At 54.8% G+C, this 14,107-nt stretch overlaps 1 protein-coding gene across 8 annotated transcripts in view; it reads right to left on the bottom strand.

The window, feature by feature from the left end:
- SPTAN1 (spectrin alpha, non-erythrocytic 1) overlaps positions 1-14,107 on the bottom strand; it is a 62,730-nt gene that overhangs the window by 16,926 nt on the left and 31,697 nt on the right. For 5 of the 8 annotated variants that reach the window (XM_056108757.1, XM_056108754.1, XM_056108756.1 and 2 more), the window contains 15 exons: positions 13,394-13,486; positions 13,095-13,229; positions 11,915-12,063; positions 11,033-11,092; positions 9,377-9,575; positions 6,574-6,678; positions 6,208-6,231; positions 5,556-5,591; positions 4,094-4,141; positions 3,561-3,652; positions 3,234-3,378; positions 2,979-3,160; positions 761-860; positions 461-658; positions 213-359 (listed from right to left, as the gene is read on the bottom strand). In XM_056108757.1, the coding sequence (XP_055964732.1) occupies positions 213-359; positions 461-658; positions 761-860; positions 2,979-3,160; positions 3,234-3,378; positions 3,561-3,652; positions 4,094-4,141; positions 5,556-5,591; positions 6,208-6,231; positions 6,574-6,678; positions 9,377-9,575; positions 11,033-11,092; positions 11,915-12,063; positions 13,095-13,229; positions 13,394-13,486 (1,713 nt within the window). The remainder of the gene's footprint in view (positions 1-212; positions 360-460; positions 659-760; positions 861-2,978; positions 3,161-3,233; positions 3,379-3,560; positions 3,653-4,093; positions 4,142-5,555; positions 5,592-6,207; positions 6,232-6,573; positions 6,679-9,376; positions 9,576-11,032; positions 11,093-11,914; positions 12,064-13,094; positions 13,230-13,393; positions 13,487-14,107) is intronic. The other 3 variants (XM_056108758.1, XM_056108761.1, XM_056108762.1) reach the window with 1 other exon arrangement.

Genomic DNA, 14,107 nt, shown 5'->3' with positions numbered 1-14,107 from the left:
CAGCCCGACAGTACCCATCTTTTCCTAAAGGGCATGGGCCCCTTGGAGCTCTAAGGTAACTTGTGTGTTGTCGAGACCGAGTGCTTTAGTGGAAGGAAGTGGCTGAGACTCCAGCTGAGACAACTAAGCAACTGCTTTTCAACTGGGCCGCTGAGAGGGATGCGACCCACCTGGAGCAAGGCAGATGGAACAAGAGGGTCCCCGCGCCTCACCTGGACATTGATCGCCTTGTCAAAGTCCTCGTGCTTCTTGATGAGCGCCTCCACGCTGTCCAGGGAGTCTCCTTTGTCCTCCGTGTTCAGGAAGGCCTCCCGGGCGGCCATCCAATTCTCAGCCTGCTCGCAGTCCCGGTGAAAGAGCTGAAGGCGAGAGGCCGGGTGCCAGGGGTGAGGCGGCGGGCGCTTCCCAGCCTGATGCCCGGCAGCCCACCCATGGGAGGCGAGTGTCTGCGCCCGGGTACCTGCAGCTCAAGGCACTGATCCAGCATCATCCTGCGCTGCGCCCAGGCCTTCTCCAGATCGGCACGCTCCTGGTCTAGGAGATCGAGTTTCTCCTTGATCTCCGGGCTGGCGTAGTGCCCATGGGCCAGCAGCTGCTGCCCAAACTGCTCGAATGCCTGGAAAGTGCCAGCTCTGGCATCGATTTCTGTCCGGTGCTCCTGCCAAGAGGAGGGAGGGGATTAGGTAACTGGCAGAGGAGACCGACCCTGTCAGCCACTGACTCACAGCACAGGGCACAGGGTGAGGGCAGGGCACCCCACCTGGTGCCGCTCCAGCAGAGCTTCAGCCCCGGTGACGTCCTTGGCAAGCTCGTCCGAGGACACCAACCCGCGGATTCCATTGATCCAAGACATGAGGTCCCTGGAAACCAGACGCAGAGAGGCATGGCTAGTACGCAGCTTAGCAAACAGGCCTCAGGCCCAGGAAACAAGAGCAATGCAGCTCAGGCCTCCAAGTCTGAGCGAATCTTTTAAATGGGGCAAAATATCTGGGTAAAAGTATCTCAAAGCCTCTTTGTTTGTGAGGGGATGGTAGGGGCTGGGCCACACCCGGAGATGTTCAGGGCTTACTCCCAGCTCTGCACTCAGGGATCGCTCCTGGTGGTGCTCAGGGGACCATATGGATGCCAAGGATCAAACCTGGGTTGGCCACATGCAAGGCAAACACTCTCCCCACTGTGCTATGGCTCTAGCCTCCAAAGCTTTTGATTTAAGAAAGTCACTGTCACTGTCCTCCCACTGTTCACTGATTTGCTCGAGCAGGCCCAGTAACATTGTGAGACTTGTTACTGTGTTTGGCATATTCAATATGTCACGTGTAGCTTGATTTAAAATAGTGGGAAAAAAAAATTCCTCAGAAAGAAAATAAACAGTTATGAAAGTAGGGCCTTTTCCAGGTACATAATGACAGGTCATCGGCAGACACAGTCGCTGTGGCCGAGACCTGATGGCTTCAGATAAACACGCCTCTCCTAGGTTCTGCAAAGTTCTGCTATATGCCAGCACCGTACTTCTGTACTCTGGTCACACATGGGGACTGAACCAGGACCCCCTCATCCAGACTGAGCTCTAGCCTTTTTTTTTCTTTTTGGGTCACACACAGCAATGCTCAGGAGTTACTCCTGGCTTTGCACTCAGAAATTATTCCTGGCAGTGCTCAAGGGGCCACATGGGATGCCGGGGATCAAACCTGGGTAGGCGACATGCAAGGCAAACACCCTACCCGCTGTGTTATCATTCTGGCCCCATGAGCTCTAGCCTTGGGCCACCTTCAGGGCCTTAGGAGTCCACATGGAAGGCACAGAAGTGGTACGGCCACACCTCAGGTAGTTCCCTCCCTAGACACTTCCAGACAGGCAGACACACAGGCAGCAGTGGACTCCGCAGGGAAACGGGGAGGGAGTGGTGACTCACAAGGCCCACAGGATACTTCTAGGGGGCTAAAAAGGGCTCTGAGCTCGAGGAGGAGGTTCTGAAATGCCACTAACCTGCAGCCAACAGTCTGTGTGCTGCATGCCCAGGAAGGCTCTGACTAGTCACATGACATACTGCATCCCTGGTCAACGACCACCGTAGAAGAAAGGCAGACAAAACCCTGACACATGCACTGAGCATGTCAGGGAGCAACGAGCGGCATCAGATGGATTGCCCCGCTACAGGAGCTCTGGGACAGGAGGACACTGGACAATGGTCGTTTCTCAGTGGATCCTGGATCTAAAACTTGGCACTGGTTGCAACAGGAGCAATAGGACAGCGGGTAGGATGCCTGTCTTGCCCACAGCTGAACCCAGTTTGATCCCAGCACTCCATGTAGTTCCCGCGCCTCTGAGGAGATCGCTGAGCGCAGAGCTAGGAGTAAGTCCTGAAAATGTGGCCAAAACAACTGTAGCACTGTATTCCCATTGTTCATCGATTTGCTTGAGCGAACGGGCCCAGTTACGTCTCCTTTGTGAGACTTGTTACTGTGTTTGGCATATTGAATACGTCACAGGGAGCTTGCCAGGTGGCCAAAACAACAAAATAAAAAATAAATACGTGAGACAAAGGGACAGACTGTGTGTGAATTTCCTGGGTGTGATGACAGAGGCAGAGGTCAGAAGGGCAGAGGGCCCAGAGGGGCTACGTCACGGATCTGCAGTGTCTTAGCACAATGCACCAGAAGTCAAATGTTACAGGTGGTTCCCACCTTTATCTGTGCACCTCGACCTTTCTCTACAGTCCGTAGGGCCAAATGATGTGACTCAAGTGACAGCAGAGCTTCTGCCTGGCGTGGGAGAAGCTACTGTCCGTGCCAGCACTCTGGTGTGTGGCCCGGCACCTCTATCTCTGCCTGTCCTGTCCTGAGTGGGAAGCGAGTGATGCCCCAGGCAGGTAGTGGAGAGGTGTGCAGGGAGGGGGTGGCGGTGCAGGTCCCTCCTTGTGACCGTGGGGGGCTGGTGTCTCTCGCACCCAGCAGGAACAAGCACTAACAGGGCCTCACCGGAAGTCGCTCAGGAAGCGCTGCAGATCGTGGGAGTCACCCAGCTTGGCCTTGCGCTGGTCGGCGCGTTTCCCCAGGCTGCCCCATGCCTGGTTTAGCTCCGTGCACTTCTCCTTCAGGTCGTCCGCAGACTCAGGGTGGGACTGGATCAGCCGCTGGGCCGTCTCCCCCAGGGAGTTCACCTGTACGAGCAGGGTGGTGAGGAACAAGGAGCCCTGCTGGCGGGAGCCTCAAGGGGACCTGGAGGGCACTCACCTTGTCGCCCAGAGCCGCCAGGTCCCTCTCGAAGCCCTCGTGTTTGCGCTGCAGTGCCTGGACACTGGCCAGATCATGGCCATAATTGTCGGTGTTCAGAGCCTGGTTCTTCTCTTCGATCCATTCCTTGGTTTCGTCCGCATCGCTGTAGGGGGACACAGGTGAACAGATGCTGAGGCCTGGCTGCGATGGCATGGCAGACAAGGACAGATGGGTCTGGCTGCCGCTCGGTATGCAGCTCCAAATAGCACAGGGGCGCACACCGGCCAAGTGGCGTTTGGGACTGACCACCCCACCAGCATGCTATGGGCAGGGGCCGGCCCTCACCGGTGGAACCGCTGCACCTCGTGGGCGCTGCCCAGGACCTGGCTCCGCTCCTCGGCCAGCTGCTGCAGAGCCCGCCAGCGCTCGTTCAGCTCCTGCAGGGCAATAGTGCCTTCAACTCAGACCCAGGCCAGGGGATGGCCTGTTCTGAACTTCCACGTGGCAGCACTTTAGTCCACAGTGACTGGCCATCAGGTCCCTTGCCAGATCTCACATGGTGGGTACTCCCCACCTGCCCGGCTGACCCCCCTCACGCTCCTCTCCTCCTGAACTCTTCTACGGGAAAGAGAAGCTGGGAGGGCACAGCCCCCGCCTGGCTGATCAGGGGCTCCCACAACCCTGGCCGCTGGGAGCCAGCAAACACAACCTCCCTGCGGACATGCCAGGGCCCTGCCAGGCAGGATGACCGTGCGCAGGCCCCAAGACCCGTGGCCACCTCTACCAGTGTTCACACAGCTCGCCAGGCCAAGAGCAGGGCCAGGAGTGGGGGACAGCAAGGCAAGTGTGGGCACCCCGAGCGTGGCTGTAGTGCTTACCTTGATGGAATTAAAGGTGGCCACGGTGTGGACCATCAGGCGAGCAGACTGGGCGGGGAGGAAAGCAGAGAGCAAAACGAATCACGTGTCAGAGATCTCAGGGCAGTGCTATTCGGTCCCAATTGTCAGCCAGAATGAGCTTAGAGGAAGAGTCTCAATTCTGAGCAGAGCCGTGGAAGAAACCCGAGTGGCCAGAGTCAGCTCAGCAGTTAACGCGCTTAACTGAAGGGGCTCAAAGGAGACAGCTCCAAAGCTGAGGGTCAGTGTCCCCGTCTACATACTCCTGAGAAATGACCCCACTTCAGAACGGCCGGCCCCTGAGAGCGCGTATGGAACAGTTCGGAACATTGAGCACTTCATGTGAAACTCTGGCCACTGGGTGGCTGTTCTTTTCAACAGTGACCCCATGAATGAAGGGCAACAGCCGAACCAGATGGAGAACATAAACCAAGGAGTTATGTGTTCTCATCAATGCAGTTCCTTTTTCCAAGAGCCAAAAGCCCTGCACATGGCAGACGGCGCCCGTCTCTCATCAGCATAGGAGGGGGCGCCTCTCGGTTCTCTGCGACCCTTCTCAGAGACAGCACTAGTGAGTTGTAGCTGTTCTCAAGTTAACACTGTGGTCATCACAAAGACTCACAAGACTGCCTCGGTAAGGCTGTTGCCCCGCGTCACCAGGTATCAGAGCATGCTTGTGAGAAGAATTAAGACCGAGGAAAGGAAAGTAGCAGAATCTACGGGAAAGTGCCGCCCTGCCCCAGCTGGGGGTCTAAGCAGGCGGAGCCAGCAGGGACGAGGGGCCAGAGCAGCAGGACCACATGGTCAGGGTGAGAGCTCTGCTCTTGGGGGGCTGAGGGGAGGCCTCCTTCTGCTCTAGGAAGGTGGATTTTCTAAGGCTTCAGAAACTGGCTCTTGATTTCACACGTGCCTCCAGTTCAACTGCTTGGTTCTTGTGCATCCAGAGGAAAGGGGCTAGAACTGGCCTTGGGCAGAGAGTGGCACCATTGCTACTAAACACTCTCCCCTTACAAAGCTCTCCCGAGCTGCTGGCTTGTCTCCCCCAGTCCCAGCACCCCGGCCCGAAGTCAACTGCAGGTGGGAAGCAGCATTCGCTCCCCCTGGCCTGCAGCCGTGGCTCTGGGGGAAGGTCAGGCACACGAGGGTGGACGGACATTTTTACGACCGAGGCATCTGTGGGGCAGCACACATCCTGTGGGAATCAGTCCCAGGTCACCTGAAGTGTGGGGACGCGTCTGTTACCTACCCCGACCTAAAGACCTAAACCAGCTTTGTCCTGAGAACCTGCAGCTTCAAGGATAAACGGCACAATTTCATCAGACCACAGGCGGTGCCAAGGGGCTCAGAACTCAAAATCAGCCCCAGAAAACAGGTGAAATCCTTCCCTGGGATTTCAAGGACATCTTCAGGAACAATTATTAAAAACTGGCCCACTGCTTCCTACCTTCCATGGGGAGGCGGTCTTGGAATCCGCTTCATCCTAGTCAGAGGAGTTGAGAGGGACACAAATAAGCAGAGAAGCATGGGGCCACCCCCCTTCCTCTCTGAAACAGGACCCCACCCTGACAGCAAACGGTTTGGCCTCTGGAGGGAAAGGAAGCCACAGACCAAGTCTAACGCCACATGCAACCCCAAGAGAGAGCAAGAACCTTGTACAAAACACCTACTTATCCTGTCCTATTCATGGGCCTCTTAGAAGAGGGATAATAAAGCAAAATTTGGCAAAGGTCTGAAAGGAAATAGAGGAGGCAAAAACTCTGGTCTTTTGGAAAGTGGCAGATTGTTCCCTTTTCTTTCTTTCGTGGGGGCCATACCCGGAGATGCTCAGGGGTTACTCCTGGCCCTGCACTCAGGAATTATTTCTGGCAGTGCTCAGGCGACCATATGGGATGCCAAGGATAGAACCTAGGTTAGTTGCATGAAGGCAAAGGCCTTCCTGCTATATGATCACTCCGGCCCTCTACTATTTCTTGTCCACAGAGAAAGCACCTCCGAGGTTCGGGAACAGGTATCTGTGGGCAGTTCTGGGCCCTACAATGCTTCCCCAGACTACTCACTCCTCACGCTCCAGCTCCACGCGCAGCACTGGGACTTACCCTGGGCATCATGCCATGCAATTCCTACGGAGAGAGAGAGAGAGAGAGAAAAAACAGCTTTACTGCTGGGGGAAACACAGGCTCATCCCAGTCAATTCTGGAGACAGACGAGAGCATGGGGCCGGTGGGTCAAAGACCTCTGTTTCTGAGGTTGGCTAGAAAGAACCTGTGTTTCTATGTTCACTATTCGACATCACACCACCGTCACCATTTCCAACTGGCAGAAACCTACGACAGTAAAGGCTGCTGCTCCACCAAAGCGGAACAGAATGGTTCCCGTGCAGCCTGGCCATGAGGCTGTGCTGTGGCCCGTGACCTGCTGAGCCATGAAGGAGGCCAGAGGTTGGATCAAGGTCAGACACTCACCTGCTGCTGCACTGCCTGCACCTCCTCGGCCATCAGCCCCTCTGACTCCAGGTCATCGGCCACCTTGTTGATGTCCTTCAGCCGAGACTCGTTGGCCTTCAGGTCCTTTAATACAATGGAAGCCACAGAGATGTGAGGCTCTCAGGAACAACCCACGGGAGCAGTGTGTAAACAGCAGTTCAGAGCTACGCATTCCTGCTTCAGGAAAAGGAAGTTTCCACAAATAAACCCGCACCTTGGAACTTAGTTGTTCCAGTCCCTCTTTTTTGGATTTGTTTTGCTTTAGGTCAGACCTGGCGATGCTCTGAGCTGACCCCTGGCTCTGTACTCAGAAATCATTCCTGGCGGTGCTTGGGGAACCCTATGTGATGCCGGGCATGGAACCCCGGTTGGCCATGTGCAAGGCAAGTGCCCTCCCCGCTGCACTACCGCTCAGGGCCCCCTAGGTCCCTTTTCCTTTTGTGACACCAGAGATCAGACTCATGGTAATTGCTTCATGGCGGAGCACCAACCCTGGACCCCAAAAGTGATTTTATTTTGGCTTTTGGGTCACACCTAGTGATACTCAGGGGTTACTCCTAGCTCAGCACCAGGAATCACTCTTAGCTCTGTACTCAGGAATTACTCAAAGGAACGTATGGGATGTTGGGATCAAACTCAGGTTGGCTGCCTACAAGGCAAGCACCCTACTTGCTATACAATCACTCTGACCATGTAAGTCCTATGGGAGAAGCTGCCCCAAGTCTTAACTGATATTTCGTTTTTGGTTTTGGGCAACAACAAGTGGTGCCGAGGACTTACTCCTGACTCTGAGCTCAGGGATCACCATTGGTGAAGCTTGGAGAATCACATGTGGTGCCAGGGATTAAACCTGGTTCAGCCATGGACATGGCAAGTGCCTTTCTGGCTCCACCCCATTACTGATTTTAAGAACATTTCCCCTGTATTTTTTGGAGGGGGTTTTGGGCTATAGATAGTGGTACTTAGGGGTTGCGCTGGTCTCAGTAAATCGTAAGATCCTGGGGAACAAACCTGGGCCTTCTACATACAAAGCATGCACTCTAGTTATAAGAATCCTTTTAAACTGGGGAGTGGAAAATACAAGGTGTGGTCTACACATGAACCACAGGACCAGTCAACCACAAAAAGAGGTACAGTGCTAACATGGGCTGGAGCGACAGCACAGCAGGGAGGGCACTTGTGGCTAACCAGGGTTCGAACCGTGGCACCCCATATGGTCACCTGAGTCTTGCCAGGAGTGACCCACGAGCCAGGAGTAACCCCTAAACACTGGCAGTGTGGCTCCTCCCAAAGGACAAACTCCAAAGACACCTCAGAGAAAGAAGCCCATCACTCCAAGTTAGAGAGTATGCAAACTCTCCCAACAGCTTAAAAGCAGGGACTGGAGCTGTTGGATAGTGGGTAGGGTATTTGTCTCACACGCAGCCCATCCAGGTTTGATCCCTGGCACTCCACTTTTGTCCCCTGAGTTTTGCCAAGACTGATCCTTAAGCACAGAGCGAGGAGTAAGCCCTGAGCATCGCTGGGTGGGGCCCAAAAATAAACAAAATAAATCTTAAAGCAGAGACAAAAGACAGATTGTGGGGGTTACAGGGTGATGACTGAATAGGTATGTGGATTCTCTAAAATAGTAATCTGGGATGAGATGGAATAAGGGTTGTAAAACACATTCTGAACTGTATACTACAAAACAGGCAACCATGTGTTACAGAAACTTTATTCTAGTTTTTTAAAAAATGCTAGGCTGGGATGTGGCTCAGTGGAAGAGCACTTGCTTGCATTGTGAGTCCTGGGTTCGATCTCAAGCTAACAATGCAAGCACAGGACCTAAGTTAGGATCCTAAGAAAGAAAAAAAGTTTTTAAAAACAGTATGTATGTGGTCATTTGAAAGTTGAAAAATTTTCATTTTCATTCTCCTAACTCTGAAAGAGACTTGAATATGGCACTTTCTAAAAAATCTCAGAGCTAGGACGAAGGAGACGTTACTGGGGCCTACTCAAGGCAATTGACGAATAACAGGATGGTCGTGATCGTCGTGATCGTGATGTGGTCATTTAATGAAGTTCAACAAACTGAAGTTGTAGAAAAATAGCCACGAAATGCATGGGGGTGTGGGTTGGTCAGAAAGATAATAAGGCGGTGTGTATGTGTGTGTGTATCTGTGTGTGTACGCGCGCGCTTGCCTTGTACCATGCACCTGGGCTGGTTTGATCCCTGGCACTTCATATGGTCCCCTGAGTACAAGGACTGATCCCTGATCAGAGCAAAGATTAAGGCCTGAGCTGAATGTGGCACACAAACAAACAAAATAATTGAAATTAAAATAGCTAGAGTCAGGGAGATAGAATATAGAGTCAGGATAGTATATAGAGTCAGGTACTTGCTTGCATGAAACAAACTCTGGTTTGATCCCCGACACCACAGAAGCCCCGCACCCCTGCCAGGACAGGGCCAGAAGCAGCCTCTGAACAAGTGAGCCCAAACCATTCCCTGCTCAAAACTAGCTTCAGGGCCAGGAGGTGGCTCAGAGGGTTTGAATTGAGGCTTTGCACGCAGGAGGCCCAGGTTTGATTTCTGGTACCACCTAGTCCCCAAGCAGTGCTGAGAGCGATCCTGGCAGTGTGCCAGAAGGCCCTAAGTGGTGTGACTCAAAAACCAAACAAAAAGATCAGAAACAGCGGAAAACTACCTACGTCACTTCATTCCTGAAATCTGCAGTCAAAAATCAAGATTAAAAAAAAAAGGCAACCAATGAAGAGAATCCAGCGCCCTCGAGCCCACCTTCTGGAAGTCGTCGAATTTCTTCTGCAGCACCTCCACCTGCTCCAGGTCGGCGCCCACCTCCTCGCTCGTCAGTGCTGCCTCCTTCTCGTTGATCCACTGCTGCAATTCGTTGGCCTCTCGGAACAGCATGAACTTCTTACAGCTCTTCTCCAACATGCCTTTGCGCTTCTCGCCCAGCTCCAGCAGAGAGTGATATCTGTGGTCAGAGGAGGGGACGAGAATGGGCAGGAGGACAGTCAGCTCCCAAGAGCGCGTGCACAGGCAACCCGCATCTGTCTGGAGTTCGTGACGGTGATGCCCTGGTGACGAAGTGTGGCACACGATGAAGATGAAGGCCTGAGATCCCACAGGAGGCTGGCCAGCAGTGTCACCTCCACCAGTGACAGCGACCAAGCACTGAGTACAGTCACACACGGTTCATGCGACCACAGCTGAGACACGACACAAGTTCCCTGGGTGTGATGTAAACGAAGGGTTTCGTGCGGCCCTAGTGGTCTCCAAGCCACCATCCCGGGATGGGAGAAAGACAGGTGGGCGCCAGGTGGGCTCAGGAGCCCTGACAGCGAGAAGTGGCTCTGCTTCTCAGCAGGAGGAAAGCCAGGAAGGCACAGAAGAGCTAGACCATTTCTAATAGACGGGTACTTGCCTTACACATCACGGACCCAGGTTCAATCCCAGCATCCCATAGGGACCCAGTACTGCCAGGTGTGGCCCACAAACAACCCCTCCCGCACAGTCCCTCAAAAGAAAAAGAGGAATACCGCTTCTTTGACAAGAAGGGTATTTTTTTGTTTTTGCTTTTGTTTTTTTATTTTGGGGCCACATCTGGCAGTGCCCAGGGGTTACTCCTGTCTCTGATCAGGGCTCACTCCTGGCAAGGGCTGGGGGTATCTAGGAGATGCAGGGATTGAACGTGGGTTGGCTGTGGGAAAGGCCAGCACTCTCCCCATGGCACATTGCTCTGACCCTTGACCTGAAGGCTTAAGCAGAAAAGAGTATCCTGACCCTGGGGCCACAACACAAAAGGCCAAACTACGATTCTCTTTGGAAACATGAAAATAACCATCACGTTAAAATGGGGTCAAATGTTCAAATAAAAGTTCTGGAATCCTAATCAAATCGAAATTTCCTGAAGTAAAGTGAAAAGAGCAGTGAGTGAGGCTGGAGCGATAGTACAGCAGGCAGGGCGCTTGTCGTGTACGTGGCCGACCTGGGTTCGATCCCCAGCATCTCATACGGTTCCCTAAGGCTGCCAGGGGTGATCCCTGAGCAGAGCCAGGAGTTTGATCTTTTGCATAACCAGGTGTGGCCCCAAAACAAAACAAAATAAAAAAGAAAGAAAAAAAGCAGCGAGCTACCAAAAACCAGAGCACAACCCCACAACAGACTGGGGCTCGGGTGGGCTGTGGACTGAGGTTGAGCCGCCCGGGTGCCAGCAGGCAGGACCAGTGACCCAGCTTCACAAAGAAGCTGCCAGGGCAGGGGGCTGCTGGCAGTGCCACAGCCTCACCCACACCTCCGGCGCGTCTGCAGGGCCTCCCCCCCAACTAGCTACGGGGACAGACGCAGACATGAGCCTTCCGGAGAAGCGGCAGGGAGGATGGACAGGTGTGGCATGGACATGGCGCTCAGCAAGCCTCGCCGCCTACTCACAGTTCTTCCACCTGTCTCATACGCAGAGAAACACTGCCGGCCTCCTTAGTTATGCGCGTCCTGCACAGGGGCACAGCAAAAGCATGCGCGGATTAGTGGGGTTACGGCGGCGCTGGGAAGCGGCTGTTCCGCCTGGTGCTGGAAGGGGAGATGATTAGAGGGGTGAAAGGAGCCCACTGGACTCCTGGAAGCGGGTGAAGCCGTGAAGGGAAGGGCAGGAGGCTGAGACCACAGGGTGAGTGTGCCTGCGTTTTCCTGGAAAGCCCACCAGTTTCGGGCAGTAAATCCTGTCTGGATGGGAAACTTGGTGACCGCCCAGAAGCAGACCAGGGAGCCAGATGGCCTGCTGGGGACAAGCTTCTCTGAGCACAAGTAAGCATACAAAGGCTGTAAGGACGCTTGGTCCCCGCTCGACGGCAGCACCGGAAGCCTGAGAGTCCAAACTCACTGGCCTTTCCTGGGGGCAGCTGGGTCAGGGAGATTCGATTTGAAACTCCAGGAAGAATGTCCTTTCTAGGTCTCTGCCCAGAGTCCACAGTTTTTGGTTCCATTAGCAGAGAAACGTGCCCTTCAGAAGGAACAGAGGTCACTGCGGGGTCTGCTGGGCTACAGGAATGGGGGGGCCGGGACAGAGCACAGCGGAGCTCTAAGTGTGAGCACCCGGCTCTCCAGGATCTGGAGGATGAAGGTAAGAGGGTGACAGAAACAAGCCGAGGAGGAAAGCAGCACATGGACGCAGGGCCATGCTGGGGGGGTAACAGTGTCTGAGGGAGAGCAGGAAGAGGGGGCCTGGAGGAGCACTGGCACCTGAGACTCCGGAAGACCCTGCCTGACTGGCCCTGGGCCCCTGTGGGGCTGGCCCCCTGCGCCTGTCGCCCTTACTGATTGTCAATCTGCTCCTGCCGCAGCGCGATGCTGCCCTGCTCCTCCAGGAGGTTCTCCCGGGATGCCGACTGGGCGGGGTCCAGTTTCTTCACGTACGCTGCTGGCACAAACCCCTGCCGGTCATTCACTTCCACTTTCCACCAGTCCTGAGAAAGGGAGAAGGAGGTCAGTGTCAGCCCTGAGAAAGGACCTGTGTTTGCACTCGCCGAACTGCAAGGTTCAAGTGCAGGACGCCATGGCCACGGCGGTCACTGTGCATAGGCAAGAGGGCAGCCCCAGGAGAGGCAGCTACACTCTGCACTGTGATGAGCTGGGGCTGCACAGAGCCCCAACTGACTGGCATGGGCCTACAGCAGCACCACCGTTAGGCCAGTTTCTCTGGCCACAGCTCAGGGGCTTGGTGGCTACCACAGGGCCAGCACAAACACTGATTCTCACCCTCCCCAGGTTCTCCAGAACGATACTGCTGAATCAGACCAGAGGCTGGTTCTGGCTTGAATCGGTTGCCAGAGAGACAGGGTGGGGTTAAGGTGCTCACATGGGGCCAACCCAGGTTCCATTCACAGCATCCTCAGGGTCAGTCATGAGCACAGAGCCAGGAGTAGCCCCAGAGCACTGTCAGCCAAAACCCAAACACAAGCAAGGGCCCCCCCCCACCAACCTACTCCCGGGACTAGGGCTATGGAGAGGACGGGGGATATTTCTTCAGCCCTGACTCACAGGGTGGGGAATACCCTTAGAAAAGGTGAATATGTGGAGGATCGTGCCCCTCACCCCTCAAACCCACAGTCAATCTGGCCTTTGTCAAAATCTCGCGACAGAATGGGGAGACAGGCAGCCCTGCCTCTGCCCGCTGCAGCTGTCCAGAGCCAGGGATGGGCTGGAAAGGCAAGCTTGGCTCAAAAGAAAAAAAGAATCCTGGGGCCCGAGCGAGACTCCAGCAGGGAGGACATCTGCCTGGCACACAGCTAACCCAGGTTTGTTCCCTGGCACCCCACGTGGTTCCTGAGCACTAACAGGAGTGATCCCTGAGTGCAGTGGCAGGAGTCACTAGAATGTTGACAGGTGTGGCCAGAAACAAAAAAGGAGAAAGAGAAAGAATTCCTTGCTGTGGTGACCACGGGTAAGACAGAGCCGCCCTGAGTGGACCCGTGAGCAGGGCCACGCCGCGCCTTGCCTTGTTGGTGCTGTTGAGGAGGGTGAGGACGTCGCCTTTCTTCACGGTGACCTCTCGGGGGCTCTTTTCCTGATAGTCGTAGAGGGCCAGCACCAGCTCCTTCCCAGTCTCGTCGTCCATGGGGGCCACTTGTTGCTGAGGACCCAGAGAGGCCAACACGGTGAGAGACGACCTTCGTGTCACCGTGCATCACAAAACGAGCCAAGTCTCCAGAAAGCTGCCAATGCCAGCCCCCAACCCATGCAGGCAGAGCAGAGTCCTTCCCCCACCCCACACGGCCCGGAAGCAGCAGGACTTACCCGGCACGACTGCGCCTGCTCCCGTAGAGCCTGGATGCTGCTGCCATAGGCGGCGAGATCCGACATCAAAGCTTCATGCTTTTTCAGGAGAGCCTGAAACCCAAGTCCCAGGCTCACAGCGGCCCCAGCCTGCTGTCGGCCATGAAGGGGCAGTGCCTTCCGCTCCACCCGCCCTGCTGGCAATCTGCACCACGCAGCAGGCAGCCTGTCGGAGAGGCCTGGGGATTGAGGGCTACACTGCTCTTCTCAAGGACGGCTTCGTCCCTCGCACCCCTGCTTGGTGCTTCTTCACGCTCCTATCGGACTCTAAGCCCCTCACGCCCCTATCTGGGGGAATCAGATGGAATACACAGCCATACTCTGCTCATCTCTGTGTGGTCCAGCCAGTAAGGCAGCAGGGCCAAGGACCGGGTGGCACACTGCTGAGTATGATTTGAGGCTGGGCACGCAGTGGCAGAATACACCCATTCAGAATTTCAAAGATGGGGTGGCGATATTTCAGCAGGCAGGGTGCTTGCCTTCCATATAGCTGACCCGGGACCGATATCCAGCACCCCATATGGTGCCCTGAGTTCCTTCAGGAGCGATTCCTGAGTGCAGAACCAGGAATAAAATCTAAGCACACCTAGGTGTGGCCAAAAAACAAAACAAAACAAAAAAAACAAAAAAAAAGTCAACAGTCACAGCTGAAGGTTGAAGAGTCACTTCTCTCCT

The sequence above is a fragment of the Sorex fumeus genome, unplaced genomic scaffold (assembly GCF_029834395.1).
Source record: "Sorex fumeus unplaced genomic scaffold, SorFum_2.1 ptg000233l, whole genome shotgun sequence".
Lineage (NCBI taxonomy): Eukaryota > Metazoa > Chordata > Mammalia > Eulipotyphla > Soricidae > Sorex > Sorex fumeus.
Note: the sequence above shows the minus strand (reverse complement) of the source record. Positions and strands in the feature narration are given on the sequence as shown.